Genomic DNA, 18368 nt, shown 5'->3' on the forward strand with positions numbered 1-18368 from the left:
ACATGGAAAAGTATTGGTAGAGGAGACCCTCATTAGACAGAGATGACAGTCATACATTTATAAACTCTTGAATGGAGAAGGGGACAGAGAGTTTGTGTTGGGAGATTTGGAACATACAAGGAGGCGCCATGATTTTGGGGGTTGCAGGAGTATTACGTTCGAGGAGATTAAGGGTGCTATTCGTAGGATGCAATATGGAAGAGCGACTGGACCTGACGAGATTTCTGAGAAATTTTAGAAAAGCGCGAGCTCGTAGGTTTGGAGTGGCTGACCAGGTTATTTAATGTCATCCTTAAGACGGCAAAGATGCCCAAAGAATAGAGGTCGAGCGTAATGATCCCTCTATACAAAAACAAGGGGGATATCCAGAGCTGCGATAACTATAGAGGTATCAAGCTTCTAAGCCATACTATGAAATTGTGGAAAATAGTGGTAGAGATGAGGGTGAGGAGAGGAGTGTCTATTTCATAGAACCATTTCGGATTTATACCGGTACGCTCAACTACAGAAGCCATCCATCTTATGAGGAGACTGGTGGAGCAGTATATGGAGAGGAAGAGAGACTTGCATATAGTATTCATTGACCTAGAAAAGGCTTATGATAAAGTTCCACGAGAGATACTGTGGAGATGTCTGGAGGCTAAAGCTGTACTGATGGCGTATATTAGGGTGATCAAGGACATGTATGAGGGTGCCAAAACCAGGGTAGGGATAGTAGAAGGGACTCAGAGCACTTTTCAGTTGTGATGGGGTTACATTAACTCCATTTTTATTTGCCTTGGTGATGGATGGATTGACGCGATAAATTCAAGGTAAGGTGCCATGATGTATGCTTTTCGCGGATGACATAGTCCTGATCGATGATACTCGTAATGGAGTTAACGCTAAGCTGGAGGATTGGAGACATACCTTAGAGTATAAAGGATTTAAGCTGAGTAGGACCAAGACAGAGTACTTAGAGTGCAAGTTCAGTGAGACACCTCAGTAGGTTGGCGCGGAAGTTAGGATTGGTGACCAAGCCATCCAAAAAAAGTAATTTCAAAAACCTTGGGTCTATCATGCAAGGCAGCGGGGAGATTGACGAGGATGTCACACACCGTATTGGAGCAGGGTGGATGAAATGTAGGCTCGCTTTCGGTGTGCTAGTGACAAGAAACTGCCACCACAACTTAAGGACAATTTCTACAAAGTGGTGGTTAGACCAGCTATGTTATATGGGGCGGAGTGTTGGCCAGTTAAGGTCTCTCACATTCAAAATATGAAAGTTGCCGAGATGAGAATGTTGAAATAGATGTGTGGGTATACTAGGAGAGACAGAATTAGGAACGAGGCTATTCAGACAAGATAGGAATGACCTCGGTGGAAGAAAGATGCGAGAAATGTGACTGAGATGGTTTGGGCATGTGAAGAGGAGAGACCTAGATGCACTAGTGCGGAGGTGTGAGAGGTTGACCATAGATGATTTCAGAAGAAGTAGGGGTAGGTCGAAGAAATATTGGGGAGATGTGATTAGACAGGACATGGCGCAGCTGCAGCTTACTGAGGATATGACCTTAGATAGAAGGGTGTGGAGGACCAACATTAGGGTAGAAGGCTAGTACATAGTCACGTTAATCTATCTTATTAGTAGGCGCTTTAACGCACTATAATTTCTTGTTCTCTGATGTCTACTATTATCTATTACTTTCTGTACTTTGATTACTCTATTTTATTTGTAACGCTCCCGTTATTTGTTTTACCATATCGCTTTGAACTTATTAATTTCTTATCCTTATCTGACTTCTTTTTATGCTTCTATTGAGTCGAGGGTCTCTCGGAAACAGTCGTCTTACCTTGATAGGAGTAAAGTCTATGTACACTTTATCCTCTTTAGACCCCACGTTGTGAGATTTTACTAGATTGTTGTTGTTATTGGTAAATGTCAAATTTTTCTTGACAAATTGCACATTCGAAAGAATTTGTTAGATTGTTTTATATTTCCCCAAAAGCAAGCAAAAAGGCTCCTTTCCATTTCTCTTGTGGAAGGTCAACACACTTTTTTAAAATATAGTTTTGTTTACTTTCTTATCATTAAATTTAAAAAAAGTCTCTGTAATAGTTTTGTTGCATATATAAAAAGAGAAAAAAGATGATGTAAAATCATATAATGATGGGTTGGAAAATAATATATAATAACGAAGAACTCATATATTGAAAATAATAAAAAGAAAATAGTAAAAATAACAAATAATATTATAATCAAAGCAAAGAAAATAATAAATGATAACTAAATTGAAGAATAAAATAGTAAGAGAGGAAAAAATAGATGATATTCGATTAACTGCTAACCTTCTACCATAATTCTCGACCTCCATAATCTCTTAAATAAACTCATGTTATCGATAAGTTGTAGATATGTCATGTCCTAAATGTGTTACACTTGTGGACTAGATTTTACCATTTTGGCAACTTACTTATAACATTAAATTTCAATTTTTAAGGACCTGTTTGATACACAAGGAATAACTAATTCTAAATTAATTTTAGGCAAAATTTATTTCATGTTTGATTGAGATAAAATCACGTTATAACTTATTTTAGAATTAGAATATTTTTTTAATCCCACAATCAGGGTGGTGGAATAACAATCATAAGATAACTAATCGCGGGATACCTTGTTCCTCGACCAAACAAGCCCTAAAAGACATACAAAAATGTACCTAAAAGAACTTTTAGGGTGTCTAAATGAATTTCTGATAAAATACGGGGTAGATAGATCGGATGCTACAAATTTTGTGAACTGTCAACTCTGCGATCTTACCTGTTTTCTTCTTCTCCAAAAACCTCTCTCTGCTAGAAAAACCCGAAATTTCCTTATTTGGATCACTTCGTTGACCCGATTTCGACCCGAATTTAAGCCCCAAAGATGAACGACGCCGATGTCTCAAAGCAGATCCAGCAAATGGTTCGATTCATCCGTCAGGAAGCGGAAGAAAAAGCTAATGAGATTTCCGTTTCTGCTGAAGAAGTAAGCCCTATATTGAATTTCAATTTTATTATTTCTGCATATAGCATTGTTCTGATTCATTATCGGATCCAAAATTTAAAGTCAGGCAAGTGTGAATAGTGCTGTAGTTACTAATTTTTGTGATAAATATGCTACTTATCGAAAATTTTGAGTTATATATGTTGTTCGAGTCTCAAACAGTTTTATATGTGTATTTTTAGAAAGTTTTGATTATCTAAATTCGGCATCTAGCATTGTTCGGAGTCAGAGGCGGATCCTGACTTTAAAGTCACACAAGTGTGAATAGTGTTGTAGTCACTAATTTTTGTGATAAATATGCTACTTTTCTAAAATTTTGAGTTATATATGTTGTTCTGAGTTAACAGTTTTAAATGTGTACTTTTTAGAAAGTTTTGACTATCTAAATTCGGCATCTAGCATTGTTTGGAGTCAAAGGCGGATTCCGAATTTAAAGTCAGACAAGTGTGAATAGTGTTGTAGTTACTAATTTTTGTGATAAATATGGTACTTTTCAAAAATTTCGAGTTATATATTGTTGTTCTGAGTCTAAAAAAGTTTTAAATATGTACTTTTTAGAAAGTTTTGACTATTTAAATTCTGCATCTAGCATTGTTTGGAGTCAAAAGGCGGATCCAAAATTTGAAGTAGCCAGTGTCAATGGTGATAATAAGTGTAAAAGTATAGTACTTCTCGAAATTTTCAAATTATATATGTAGTTCTATTCTGAAAAGTTTTAAAGTATACTTTTCAGAATGTTTTGACTATCTATTTTCTGCTCTAGCATTGTTCTTTGTCAGAGGTGGATCCAAAATTTAAAGTAGTGAGTGTGACTAGTGCAGCAGACACTATTATCTGCGATAATAAGTGTAAAAATATGTGCTTTTTAGAAAATTTCGAATTATGTATGTTGTTCGAGTCTAAAAAGTTTTAAATGGCATTGTTTGGAAAGTGGTGAGTGTGAATAATGCTGCATCACTAATTTTTGTGATAATAAATGTAAATATATGGTACTTTCTAAAATCACTAATTATTGATGTGATTCATCTAAAAAGCCTTAAAATTTGGATCTATTGTCACTAATTTTTGTGATAATAATTGTAAATATATGGTACTTTTTAAAATCTCAAATTATATATGTGATTTGTCTAAGAAGTTGTAAATGTGTACTTTTCAAAAAGTTTTGGCTATCTATTTTCTGTATCTAGCATTGTTCTGAGCCAGAGATGGATCCAAAATTTAAAATCGCCGAAATGTGATTATAAGTCCAAAAATATACATACTATTCGGAAATTTTGAATTATATATATAGTTTGAATGTAAAAAGTTCTAAAGGTGTATGTGTCAAAAAGTTTCGACTTTTTTTGTATATAATTGGAGTTGAAAAGTTTTATTTTTATATATAGTTTCATCTAAAGGTAGAGGTGCTTCTAAATTCACAGAGAGATAGTGGGTCTGCCTATTTTTGGAGTCCCTTTTAAGGTAATTAGAGAAATAATGGTCTTTGGATGTGGTTATTTCTTAGGAATTCAATATCGAGAAGTTGCAGCTAGTGGAAGCCGAGAAGAAGAAGATCAGACAAGAGTATGAGCGCAAAGAGAAACAAGTGGATGTTCGCAAGAAGATGTAATTTTGCTCATTTGTTTTGGTTTGTTGTTGTGTTATCATTTTGTGTTTTACGTCAAATTGGATTGAAGAAAATGTTCTTTGATTTTATGTTTGGGAATCCATATTGCTGGTCAAATGCTACAATTTGATTTTCTGTTAGCCATCAAAATGCAATTGAGCTCTAACCGTGAAGAGAAGATATTCAGTAATACTGTGACTGTAAAAGCAATTTGAATCGTTGTTTCGTAACTATAATAGCTATCACTTGATTTTGGATGAAAATGATTATTTTTATTTGGTGTCTTAGCTTAAGATTTTAGTTTGCAGCTTGAGAATACCTCTTTCTCTTTTAGTATATCCAGGTTTCTTCTTGTGTTGTTCATGCTTGGTCTGGAACATAATGGAGGTACTTTTTCAGTCGGTTTTGCTGGGTATTTATTAAGTAAAAGAATTGTGTATAATGTTACTGTAAAAGAAAGAAAAAAGCTTACTAATGGCACTCTGAGCTTTTGTAGTGTTGTACTCTGCTACCATTAATACCTTTCTAAGTACGTCTTGTGAGTTAGAATGTAGTAGTTCTTTTTGGAACAAGCCACATGGTTAAATTTGGTCTGAAGTTGATTTCCTTGCGACGTTCTTTTCTGTAGACTGTAGCAAGCCTGATCATGTTGAACTAGGTCTGAAGTTTAAATTTTAAACTGCTATTGTTTTGTGAAAGTTACATTCTATGTGATTCAGCTTGATTATCCAATTTGAACTGCATTTTGCCGACATGTTCTTTAAAGTTTCTTTTTAATGTACTTCTTGCAGTGAGTACTCCATGCAACTCAATGCCTCTCGAATCAAAGTTCTTCAAGCTCAGGATGACTTGGTTAACACCATGAAGGAGGCAGCAGCAAAGGAGCTCTTAAATGTTAGCCATCATGAGCATAGCCTCATAGATTCTATTCTTCATCACCACCATGGCGGTTATAAGAAGCTTCTGCATGATCTTATTGTTCAGGTATGATGGACCTTAATCTACACGATGTTCTCTTCTTCTTTTTTTCTGGACTTCACTAATTAAACTATGAGATCTTAGAAACTGAGTAGGAATATTTTGTGGAAGATATAATGTGTAAGTTGACGAATATTAGTCATCTATCGATGTGATTATATGCTTATGTTATCTCAACTCTTAGGCGCCTGATTATGAATCCTTATTTGGTTTTTATGTCTTATACTGTATTTTACAATGAAATGAGAACATGAAAATTGTGAATATCTCTTGCTTCAAGTTCGGAGTGGGTCTTAAGTCTAAGACTCTACTAGAATCATGTTATAGATACCAAAATATAATTGGATAGTATGACAAGGAACTTTTACTGGTACCTTACCTTCATTCTGGATGCTTCTAAAGTTGAGGCTCGACTTTAACAGAATGTATAATCGTAGCACTTACTCTCATGGTAATATGAAGCGTGAAATTTTTTCTTTGCAAGTATTTAAATGTCTATAGTGCTATGACCAAAGGCAATACAAACCGTACAATGATTAACAACAAAATTATTGTCTTTTATGTTGTTTGTGACAGTAATTGGCCTGACTGTTCATGGTGTCTGGATGGCTTACTGAATTTATTATTGCTTAGTCTTTAGGAATGATTTGAAGCTAACTCTTTCTGTTGCAGAGTTTGCTTAGGCTTAAAGAGCCTTGTGTCCTTCTGCGTTGTCGGAAACATGATGTACACCTGGTTGAACATGTACTGGATGCAGTAAAGGAAGAATACGCAGAGAAGGCAAACGTCCACCAACCTGAGATCATAGTTGATGAAATCCACCTTCCTGCTGCTCCATCACATCATAATATGCATGGTCCTTCTTGGTAAGCTGCTCTATTACAACCTTACTTTCATGAATAAACCTGAAAATACAGCCTGAATAAACCTGAAAATACAGCCTGTCGTTCTTAAGTAAGTCCCGGTATATGTGGTTGGATTCCTCTCTTTCTCTTGTTTTGCGTGTTTTTGCTTTTGAGAGAAATTAGCTTTCTGAAAAATCATGTAACTCCTCTTACTAACCTCTCTCTCCTTATCCCCACAGTGCCGGTGGAGTGGTGTTGGCTTCTCGAGATGGGAAAATTGTGTGTGAAAACACTCTTGATGCCAGATTGGAAGTTGTGTTCCGTAAAAAACTACCAGAGGTACTTTCTTCTGCCCTTTCCTTCATACTTCTCAGATTTCTGTGGTCTGTCTTGCCAATTCTTTTGATTTTCGTCCCTGCAGTGTACGCGATCTACTGCTTGAGTTTTAGCTGTCTATACATCTCTTATTATTTAAAATATTATTCAGATGAGTTACAAAGTGTCTTAAATTGTTCATTGCTTAACTTATGCGTTTTAGAGGATTACTGTTTCTGATTTGTGATTGATCTCTATGGAATAGCTTCTTGCAGCTGAATTCATTGACATGTGGTACCTCTTAGCTATGTAGTTTAATATTTGCACTGTCATCTCCTTATCATTTTCGTCCACTAAATTTAGTTAATCTGGGTCGAGGGCAGGTCAGTCGTTTAATAATATTTGTCGAGACTTTCTGAAAACTTTAATATTAAAATAAAATGTCTGTAAGGTAATATTGGTGCTTTACCGTTTAAGGTCACAAGCTAATTGAGACTTGAGACTTGAGACTACAACAACAACGACAACAACGAACCCAGTGTGATCCCACCATGTGGGGTCTGGGGAGGGTAGAGTGTACGCAGACCTAACCCCCACCTTAAAAGGTAGGGCGGCTGTTTCCGAAAGACCCTCGGCTTAAGAGAGAAGAACAAGGGAGGAGAAACAAGGAAAAACAAGGAAAAACAAGACATAGGTCAGTAAAGCCAGGCATATAACAGACAATATAAAGATATAAATAATGAGAGCGATAAAGCGATAAAGTCAGGGTAGGAAAGATCGGGGATAAAGGGGCATTAACTACTATAGATAAAATAGGATACCCAAAGTAGACTGGGCCAACTAATATAAGCAGTAATCCCATGCAAAATCCTATGTTAAGACAAATGAGCGCGACTACGACTACTATGGAGAACCGATCGGCCACCTAGCCCACTATCTTAGTCTGAGTCCTCCATAGCCTCCTATCTAAGGTCATGTCCTCGGAGAGCTGCAACTGTGCCATATCATGTCTAATGACCTCTTCCCAATATTTCTTCGGCCTCCCTTTGCCCCTCCTGAAACCGTCCATAGCCAACCTCTCGCACCTCCGCACTGGAGCATCTGTGTCTCTCCTCTTGACATGCCCAAACCATCTCAGTCTCGCTTCCCGCATCTTGTCCTCCACCGATGCCACTCCTACCTTGTCTCGGATATCTTCATTCCTAATTCTATCCATCCTAGTGTGCCCACACATCCACCGCAGCATTCGCATTTCCGCGACTCTCATCTTCTGGACATGAAGTTTCTTGATTGGCCAACACTCCACCCCGTACAATAGGGTCGGTCTAACCACCACTTTGTAGAACTTGCCTTTGAGTTTTGGTGGCACTTTCTTGTCACACAGCACTCCGGAGGCGAGCCTCCATTTCATCCACCCTGCACTGATGCGGTGTGAAACATCGTCGTCGATATCCCCATCTTCCTGTATAATAGACCCAAGGTATTTGAAGCTTCTTTTCTTTTGAATGGCCTGGGTACCAAGCCTCACTTCCCCGTCAGCCTCACGCGGCAGGCCACTGAAACTGCACTCCAAGTATTCTGTCTTGGTCCTACTCAATTTAAATCCTTTAGACTCCAACGTCTGTCTCCAGCCCTACGAATGTTTTAATAAACAGCATCAGAACCCGTCAGGATGGATCGAATGAACGATTAAAGGAAGATGAACCGAAATGAATGAATGACACGAGTATACTAACTAGTAAAATGAGATGAATATTTAGTTTCTTATAACAGATGGGATGACAGCAAGAGAGAACTTAAAGTTTCTCCCATTTTTTCGGGGGTGTGGGGCTGTAAGAGATTGCTTTAGAGCTTTGTCCTTGTTTTTGTACACTGAACAAGTATGCTCCTCCATTTGTTCCGCTGTGGGGAAGGGGGTTGTGAAAGATTGCTTGAGAGGTTTTTCCTTCTGTTTGTACATTGAAAGAGTCTCGTTCGATCGGCTACTTAGATATTGTTATCTATGCTTAATTATTTGTTAACTTTTTTGTTGCTGTCCTGAATCTTGCAGATCCGCAAGTGCCTATTCGGTCAGGTTACTGCTTGAGCAGTTGGAAACTTTTCCTGTAGTTATCACTCTCCGTTCATCGCTTTGTGGATTCTGAATTGGCAAATGACCGGTTTCAAATCATCATCCATCGCTTTGCTTGTGTACAATTATTTCATTTTCTCCGAAAAGACTTGTTTTGCATTTCTGAACTGTCTTGTTTTCTTATGATTATTTCATTTGGGGCATTGCAACAAAATTCGTGTTAAGTGATAATTCTGTACTCTAGCACTGGGCCTGGGCAATTTTTTTTCAGTGATAATGTATGCCAACAAGCTTGATTTATCGGTTGAGACATAAAGTTATTGTGAGTAATATCCCTCTTGTGTAATGTGTACTTAAATGAATGAAAGCAATTCTTTGATAATAAAGTTGCCGAGTTGGTTGAGCAGGGATCTCAGGTTTGGAACCCCTTACATACTTTCTCGGTTGAGTTCATTGTATAGGGTTTATCTAGTGCAGTTTACCTCTCCTGTGGTTTGCAAGCTATTACACTGAAACAAGGTTTGCATAATGTGCACTCAAAAGATAGCGACAGCAGATTTTTCTGTCATAGAAAAAAAAGAAAAAAAGTTGATCATAAATGGGGGCATAGCCATAGTAGTAGCTGCGGGTTTAGCTGAACACATTTCTTTATGTTAAAAGAATCACTCCTATTTAATAGGTAGAATATGTAATCTCTTTTAAATATAATATTTGTTTTAATTGCTACTTAAATTTTATTGCATCATTATGTAACAACAGCTGCCATCTATAGGTTAAGGGATGAAAGGCCTATGTTACAGTAAGAAAAAAAGAAGTAGATTGAGATTATGAAGTAACTTAGCCATATATTATACAAAGGAAATGAAAAGGTGTCAATATAGAGTCACTTAATTGTGGATATAAACTAGGCTATAAGAAATGGAGTCAAACTATGGACCGAGACTACACTAAGGAACAAAGAAGCTTGACTGAGAAAAGTCTGAAAGATCAATACAATAAAGAAAATTCCTACATGTGAGGTCAATCCTACGGACGATGAGACAAACTCATAATCAAACAAACTCAAGCTCACTTCAAAGTTTCATTAATGACACATTTGATATGGTCGTGTCATTACCTTATTTTTTCTATCATTTTGACTTCATTACTTATTATTTAGTGATTTTATTATATCTTTTATCTTACCTTTTCTTTTTATATTAACTCTACTATGTATTCTATTTTTCTTTATAATATTAAAGTTTATTCTTAAGATTAGACAAATTAATTCGGATTAGCCTTGCAGAACCCATTAAAGGGAAACTCGAACATATTCCACATATAGCATTCCATGTTAATTGTGTCTTCTTCACCCCAACATATTTGGAACGTCACACATATAGTTTCAAAGAAGCTTGGAAGATTCTGTAGCTTTAATTACAACACAAAGGGCAAAAGGAAAAAACAAGGTAAATAAAGAAACTCTAATAATCTGTTACTGTACAAACTAATTGTGACTACTTCTTTTGTCCTATTTTTCGTGTTACGTTTAAGAGGATCAACAGTATTCTCAGTTTCTCGCTTACTATCTACACAACTTGAACATTTGAGCTTACTTAGTACTTTTTAGTTTGAATCACTACACAGCTTGAACATTTGAGCTTACTTAGTACTTTTTAGTTTGAATCATTATCTCCTTTTGTTAACTCTCCATCCTTGATTGAATCTTGAGATAACTCGTTTCGATACTGTTGCACCACCAAAACCGATGCTGTAGTTGAAAATTCGGGACAAGTTAACAAGTTACCTAAAGGACCTATTTCTGGACAATCACTCTTTATATCCAGTGCTGCTGCTACTTCACCCTCAGACATTCTTCCAACAATAAACAGATTGCATCGGTTATATGCACGAATTGATTCTGTAGTCCCTGCAGCGTCCTTAACTAACTTCTCTTCATATTTGATCGAACTGTTCATGGAAATTTTGTGTTTTAAGCCGTTAAGCAATTCTTCATCCTTGGATTGAGCCTCCGGGATATAAGTTTGGTCCATATCTAACGTGACGCTCCCTCCACCAACCTTGGGGTCAACTAGGAAACGAACCACGAGTAAGTTAATGCCAGGGTGCTCTGCCATACGCATACCATAAGCAAGTGCTTCGCGATCATCATCACCCCCGAAGAACAAGATGGTTACTTTGAAATCAACATTGCTAGCAGATACATGAGATGCACCACCGAATCCACGGTCTACCAAAATACCAACTGAACAAGGTGCGTGCTGAAGAACTCTCCGGTTCACATGCCTAAGATCAGCTCTTGTTGTTTCCAAATGTCCATCGATTCGTTGATGCTTATGGAACGGGAGGATTATCATGTCGACCCTCTTTCTCTCAGCACCAGTGATGATATCCTCGTGCATGCTACTCATCGGAGAGATTGCAGTTGTAGGTCGGATAGACACCTTACTGAGATGCTCAAAAGTCTCGAAAGCAACAACAATTTGATTAGAATCCGAAACCTCCTTCTTTATCCAAAAGGGCAATCCGTTTTTTCTAGCCTTGTGGACCATCAGAATCGCTGATGATCTTTCAGACAACTCCAAAAGGTGCATTGCATAAACGCGGAGTCCTCCTTTCTTTGCAGTACCACGAGAAGACTCGATGAGATTGATCATCGTGGAAATATTATTCTTGCTGTGGAAACAGGTCATGATTCGGAGTTGTTTGCTCGTGTCTTTCTTCTCAATCGTTCTGTTCTTGTACTCAGTTATAGCCAGTTTAGCTGGCTTATACACGGATACCACTATAGGTGTCGTGATGAACGTTGTGAAGAGTGCCATCAGAACCATGATGGCAAATGTTTGATCATTCAGTACCTGCAAGATTGAACATACGAAACAATGTAAGCTTACAAGAAGTAAATTCAAAACCAATAAAAGTACTTAAGTCGATCTAAATTAAACGTACCCCTCTATCTTTTCCGATGTTGAGGACAATGAGCTCCACTAGACCTTTAGTGTTCATCAAGAAACCAAGCGTAACAGCCTCCTGAATGGGCATTTTGCACAATAACGAGACCAAAATAGTGCCAACGATCTTTCCAAAACACGATGTAAATAGGACTAAAACAAGAAGACCCAATGATTGTGCCCCTTGAATAGTAGCTATATTTGTTTTTAGTCCACTCGAGACAAAGTACAACGGAAGGAATAGACCGGAAACAAGATCCTCAACTTTTTCCACCAGAGCACTCGAAAAAGGCCCTTCCTTTGGTACAAGAATTCCAAGCACAAAAGCCCCGAATAAGGCATGAATACCAATTGCATCAGTAATGAATCCTGCAACTAGCACGGCTCCAAGTGTAGCACAGATGTATAGCTCATCAACCGGTTCACCCTCAGGACAACGTTTAGCCATCCAGTTGAATATCGGAGGAACAATGACTATGCAAAGCAGGACAAATCCTGTCCCACACAGAAGTACCCATAGTGAAACAAAGGGTGAATGACCAGTACTTGAAAGGGCAATAGCAAGTGCAAGCAGAATCCAAGCAGCCATGTCATTCACCGCTGCAGCAGACATTGCCATTCGACCAACATCAGTCGTTAAGAGCTTGAGTTCAGCTAGAATCCGAGCCAAGACAGGGAAGGCAGTGATAGAAAGGGCTACTCCCATAAAGACAAGAAAAGGGACTTGACTAACTCCTTTAGCAATAGTTCCTTTGAGAATGAATGAAGTCCCTACTCCTAATCCAAAAGGGAGGCTAATTCCAGCAAGGGCAATACTAAGAGCTTTCTTTCCAGTACGACGAAGAGACCTTGGATCTAACTCGAGCCCAACAAGGAAAAGAAAGAAAAGGAGGCCAAAATTTGCCAAAGTATCTAACACTGTGAGGCTCCTTGGTGGAAATATTGCATTCAGATACTTCTGGTTCCGGCCAAGAGCAGATGGACCAAGTAGAATTCCTCCCTGCCAAAATCGAGATCAATTTACACTCAGACCTCTCTAGAACAACATTTCACTATATAACGGCCAAATCATTTTTGAACCAATTCTTATATGACATATTCTTTGTAACAACATCTCGCTATAACAACCAAAATATATTCAGACAGACAGAGTACACTAGCAAGTAAGGTTATAATAAGGCAAGTTGAATATTTCTACGACAACTTAAAGTACACTTGATAGAATAAAACGAGAGAAAAAGAACTTACAATAATCTCAGCAATGACGCGGGGTTATTTTAGAGGATGGAGAAGATAGGCGAGGACTCGAGTAAGTACAAGCACCATGCATATTTGTACAATCGCAAGTGGAAGAGCATAGTCCAATGGATTATCCCCTTGGAATACACCATTTGATGTAGCTTTCTTAAGTTTTCAACATTCCATTCTTGTAAAATTGTTCGTCACTCAGAGGCGAATTCAAAATTTAATTTTTTATCGATTAAAATAAATTCTAAAATACGTTGTCTACTACATGAAAATAGCTAATGAACAAACTCCTTATATAATAGTAAGAAACCTACTTTTATAAGATATAGGAAAACCTATTTCTATATTACTTTTTGACTAAACATATTATTTAGATATAAATTAACAAATACCAAATCCTAAATGATTTTGGTTTCCTAATACTTGCAACTTCAAAATAATATTTCAATAATAAAGAAAAAGCCGACCTCCTGTCCCGTGGCTAATTTGGAAATTCAAATTCTTAAATTTTGACTCTTTTAAAATTAAATTTATATATTTAAAATTTACGTAAAGAGTACTACATAAATTATAATAATTAATAAATTAAAATATTTTTAAAGGCATATAAAAAAATTTGGGATTAGATTTATTTTATGTTTGATTTGATGTATTAATTAATTTTGAGATTATTTTATTCTACTATTTGTACTAAAATGATGAAATCATTACTTTCTCATATAGAAGATGAGATAAAATAATTTCATGAGATATTCCAACTTATAGAATGTCATTTGTGCAAGAAAGTCAAAAAGGGAGGTGCATATGCACCGTCCAAGAAGAAAACGTGTATTTTATGCGTTTCAAAAGTTGTTGCCTCCTTTAGCAACTTTTGACAAGAAAACGAGTATTTTACAAATAGAGGACCTCTTGCCCTCATTTAGATCATCTCACAAAAATACAATCCAAAAGAGTAAGAACACAAAGAGAGTTATACACCAAGATAAATATTGTAGTCTTGAGTGTCCTCTTTAGTGAGTTATTCATTTTACAAGAGAAAAGTATTTATTGTTGTTTTCTCGTTGTATTTGAGAGTAGTGTACAGCCATATTATCATAGTAAATCCTTCTACCCCGTGGTTTTTTCCCTCTATCTGTTTGAGGGGTTTCCACGTAAAATTCTCATTTCTAATTTTTTTCCATTATTTATTATCATATCAAACTTTAGTTGTGGTGTTTCCTCCCCTTAACAGTGGTATCAGAGCCCTTAGTTATTCTGTCAGTTTTATGCGAAGGTACTATATGTGAATAGTAAATTTTTGTGAATAGTAAAATTCAGTGAAAAGTACTATTCACATAAATAGTAAATTTTGGTGACGATACATTTTATCACGATTGTTCACAAAAATATTCAGAAATAATCTAGAAGGGTGTGAAGCAAATAACAATGTCGAGTACAACAAAGTTTGACGTTGAGGATTCAATAAGATTAATTTCTCATTGTGAAAATTGAAAATAAGAGCAATATTGAGAAAAGACAATTGCTTAGTTGCAATTGAAGGCAGGCCTACATACTTTACTGATGACAGCAAGTGGAACGACATAGACAGCAACGCATTTGTTGATCTACACTTGACACTAGCTGATCAAGTGTTGTCTAGTATGACTGAAAAAAGGATGACGAAGGAAATATGGAATACTCTTACGGGATTGTACGAGGCCAAGTATTTGCATAATAAAATCTTCTTAAAAAGAAGATTGTATGCTCTTCGAATGGCAGAGTCAATATCGGTTACTGAACACATCAATACTTTAAATACTCTATTTTCACAACTTACAACAATGAGATGTAAAATAGAGGGGACTGAACGTGAAGAGCTTCTACTTCAAAGTCTTCTTGCCTCGTATGATCAACTCATTATCAACCTGACGAATAATACAGACAGTCTAGTTTTCGATAAAATTGCAGTCGCTGTCTTAGAAGAAGAAAATCGACGCAAAAATAAGAAAGACAGAAAAGCAAGTTCGCAGCAAGCTGAAGCTTTGAAGATGGTGAGAGGAAGACCAACGGAACATGGCCCTAGTGGGAGTCACAATCATGGTAGATCTAAATCAAGAAATAAGAAGAATATCAAGTGTCACAACTGTGGCAGGAAAGGGCACATTAAGAAAGATTGTTGGTTCAGGAAGAAGATGGAATACCCAGAGTCATCAAATACTCAAGGGAATGTTGCAAGTACCTCGGATGATGGTGATATTTTATATAGTGAAGCAATATCAAATAATGTAGGCAGACAATGTCTCACTGATGTCTGAATCTTGGACACAAGAGCAATATGGCACCTGACTTCCCGAAAAAATGGTTTCATCAATATAAACCTATCTCAGGAGGATCTGTGTTCATGAGAGATGATCATTCTTTGGATGTTATTGATATTGATTCCATTAAAATAAAGATGTATGATGCCATGGTACGCACCATCCATGAGGTACGACATATAAAAGGCTTGAGGAAGAATATGTTGTCTTTGGGACAATTAGATAATAATGGATGTTCATATAAGACTCATGATGGAATCATGAAAATATCAAAAGAAACGCTTGTAGTGATGAAAGCAGAAAAACTTGTTGCAAATATATATGTTCTTAAAGGTGAAACACACCAAGAAGGAGAAGCATCAACCGTGTGAGTAAGTTTATTTGAAGAATCAATGATGATGTGGCATCGTAAACTTGGCCATATGTCGAAATGAGGTTTGAAGATTCTTACTGAGCAAAAGCTTCTTCCTAGGCTCAAAAAGGTTTCACTACCCTTTTGTGAGATTGTGTTACCAGTAAGCAACATAGATTGAAGTTTAGCTATTCCTCTGCTAAAAGCAAAAAAATATTAGATCTGGTCCACTCTAATTTCTGGCAAACACTGGTAGAGTTCCTAGGATGAGTGAAATATTTCATGTCATTTATCGACAATTACTCCAGGAGAAGTTGGTTGTATCCAATCAAGAGAAAGAATGATGTTTTTTCGATTTTCAAAGAGTTCAAAGCGCGGATGGAACTTGAATCTGAGAAAAAGATCAAGTGTTTGAGGATAGATAATGGAGGAGAATACACTGGTGATGAATTTGATAACTTCTGCAAACAAGAAAGTATTAAAAGACAGTTCACAGTGACATATACTCTATAACAAAATGGAGTAACAGAGTAAATGAACAGAAGCTTGTTGGAATGGACAAGAGCTATGTTGACGATTGAAGGATTAGAAAAACCATTCTGAGCAGAAGAAGTCAAAATCACCTGTTATGTGATCATTCAGTCACCATCAATTGCAATTGATCTGAAAACGCCAATGGAGATATGGATAGGAAAACCAGCTGATTATTCTTGCTTACATATATTCGAAAGTCCTATTTATGTTATGTACAACACCCAAGAAAAATCAAAGTTGGATCCAAAATCCAGAGAATGCATTTTCTTAGGATATGCTAATGGAGTCAAGGGGTATCGCTTGTGGGATTCCACTGTCCGCAATGTGGTAATTAGCAGAGATGTTGTATTTATTAAAAATAAGATACAAGAAAAAGAGGTAGCACTTCAAAAGAAAAATTAGAGACTACAGTTGAAATTGAAGAAATAAAAGATTTTCAAGTTTTTTTGAAGCAGCACAAGAGCACGAAGAACAAGAGAAAGCTGAGATCGAAACTCCACAAGTTCGACGGCCAACTAGGGAGAGAAGAAAACTAGCTTGGTACTCAGATTATTCTATGGAGGGCAATGTTGCATACTGTCTATTAACAAAGGATGAAGAGCCTTCAACTTTTCATGAGGCTATGAAAAGCCAAGAATCATCTCTGTGGATGGCAGCAATGTGAGAAGAAATTGAAGCTCTTCATAAAAATAAAACATGAGATCTTGTTCAATTACCATAAGGAATGAAGGCCATTGGAAATAAATGGTTCTACAAGATCAAATGCAATAGTAATGATCAAGTGGAGAAGTATCATGCAAGATTGGTGGTAAAATGATTCGCTCAAAAAGAAAGTATAGACTTCAATAAGATATTTTTTCCGGTGGTTCGACTCACAATAATTTGAGTTGTCCTGACAATGTGTGCTATATTTGACTTGTACTTAGAGCAGTTAGATGTCAAAACTGCATTTCTTCATGGAGAACTTGAAGAAAAAATTTACATGCTCCAACCAGAAGGTTTTGAAGAACAGGGAAAAGAGAACTTGGTTTGCAAGTTGAACAAATCTCTATACAGTCTCAAACAAGCGCCGATGTATTGATATAAGAGATTTGATTCCTTTATTATAAGCCTTGGATACAACAGACATAGTTCAGATCCTTGTGTTTATTACAAGAGATTTAGTGATGACGATTTTATTATTTTGCTATTGTATGTTGATGACATATTGGTAGCAGGCCCCAACAAAGACCGTCTCACAAATTTAAAGGCATAGTTGGCTAGGGTGTTTGAAATGAAGGACTTGGAACCAGCAAACAATATTCTAGGAATGCAAATTCACTGAGACAGAAATAATAGGAAGATTTGACTTTCTCAAGAGAACTACTTGAAGAAAATCTTGCGACACTTCAAAATTCAAGACTGTAAGTCAATTTCTACCTCACTTCCTATTAATTTCAAGTTATCCTCAAGTGTGAGTCCTGGCAATGAAGCAGAGAGGATGGAGATGTCTCGAGTACCATATGCATCAGCAGTGGGAAGTTTAATGTTTTCGCCATGGTATGTACAAGACCTGACATTGCACAAGCAGTGAGAGTGGTTAGTCGATACATGGCTAATCCTGGTAGAGAGCATTGAAAAACTGTTAAGAGGATCCTAAGATATATCAAGGGTACCTCAGATGTTGCAATGTGTTATGAAGGTTCAGACTTTACTGTTAAAGGTTATGTTAATTCAGATTATGTAGGTGATCTTGATAAAAATAAGTCCACTTTAATGACAACCGAGCAGATATGTTTACGAGTTCATACGACTTCAGTATCACTTTGTTAGTGAGAAGGTGGAAGAAGACAGTGTGGATATTCAGAAAATTTACTCTAATGACAACCTAGCAAATATGTTTACGAAGCCGATCAACAGTAACAAGTTTATATGGTGTCGACCTTCTATTGGCCTAGCAGAAACGTAATACTGCAGTAATTGGGTAGAAAGAATGGTGTGAAGACTTAATTGATTCTCACTTAAATCTTCAAGCGGGAGAATGCAAGAAAGTCAAAAAGGAAGATGCACATGCACCGTCTAAGAAGAAAATACATATTTTACGCATTTCAAAAGTTGTTGCCTCCTTTAGCAATATTTGACAAGAAAATGTGTATTTTACACGAAA

General features: G+C 36.7%; 1 protein-coding gene and 1 pseudogene across 1 annotated transcript; one reads left to right on the forward strand and one right to left on the reverse strand.

Annotated features, from left to right (window-relative positions):
- The first annotated feature begins 2742 nt into the window (after positions 1-2742).
- LOC129888668 (V-type proton ATPase subunit E-like) lies at positions 2743-9170 on the forward strand. Its single transcript, XM_055963620.1, has 6 exons — positions 2743-3007; positions 4530-4630; positions 5423-5615; positions 6282-6475; positions 6694-6793; positions 8820-9170. Exons 1-6 carry the CDS (start codon positions 2906-2908, stop codon positions 8853-8855), a joined length of 726 nt encoding a protein of 241 aa, XP_055819595.1. The 5' UTR covers positions 2743-2905; the 3' UTR covers positions 8856-9170.
- Positions 9171-10495: 1325 nt separating this feature from the next.
- LOC129889672 (cation/H(+) antiporter 18-like) lies at positions 10496-15386 on the reverse strand (annotated as a pseudogene).
- Positions 15387-18368: the final 2982 nt, after the last annotated feature.

The sequence above is a fragment of the Solanum dulcamara genome, chromosome 5, assembly GCF_947179165.1.
Source record: "Solanum dulcamara chromosome 5, daSolDulc1.2, whole genome shotgun sequence".
In the NCBI taxonomy this organism is placed as follows: domain Eukaryota; kingdom Viridiplantae; phylum Streptophyta; class Magnoliopsida; order Solanales; family Solanaceae; genus Solanum; species Solanum dulcamara.

Coding starts and splice junctions, on each gene's coding strand:
- LOC129888668 (XM_055963620.1), top strand. CDS start 2,906: ATGAACGACGCCGATGTCTCAAAGCAGATCCAGCAAATGGTTCGATTC. Junction 3,008..4,529: donor TTTCCGTTTCTGCTGAAGAA/GTAAGCCCTATA, acceptor GTTATTTCTTAG/GAATTCAATATCGAGAAGTT. Junction 4,631..5,422: donor GTGGATGTTCGCAAGAAGAT/GTAATTTTGCTC, acceptor TACTTCTTGCAG/TGAGTACTCCATGCAACTCA.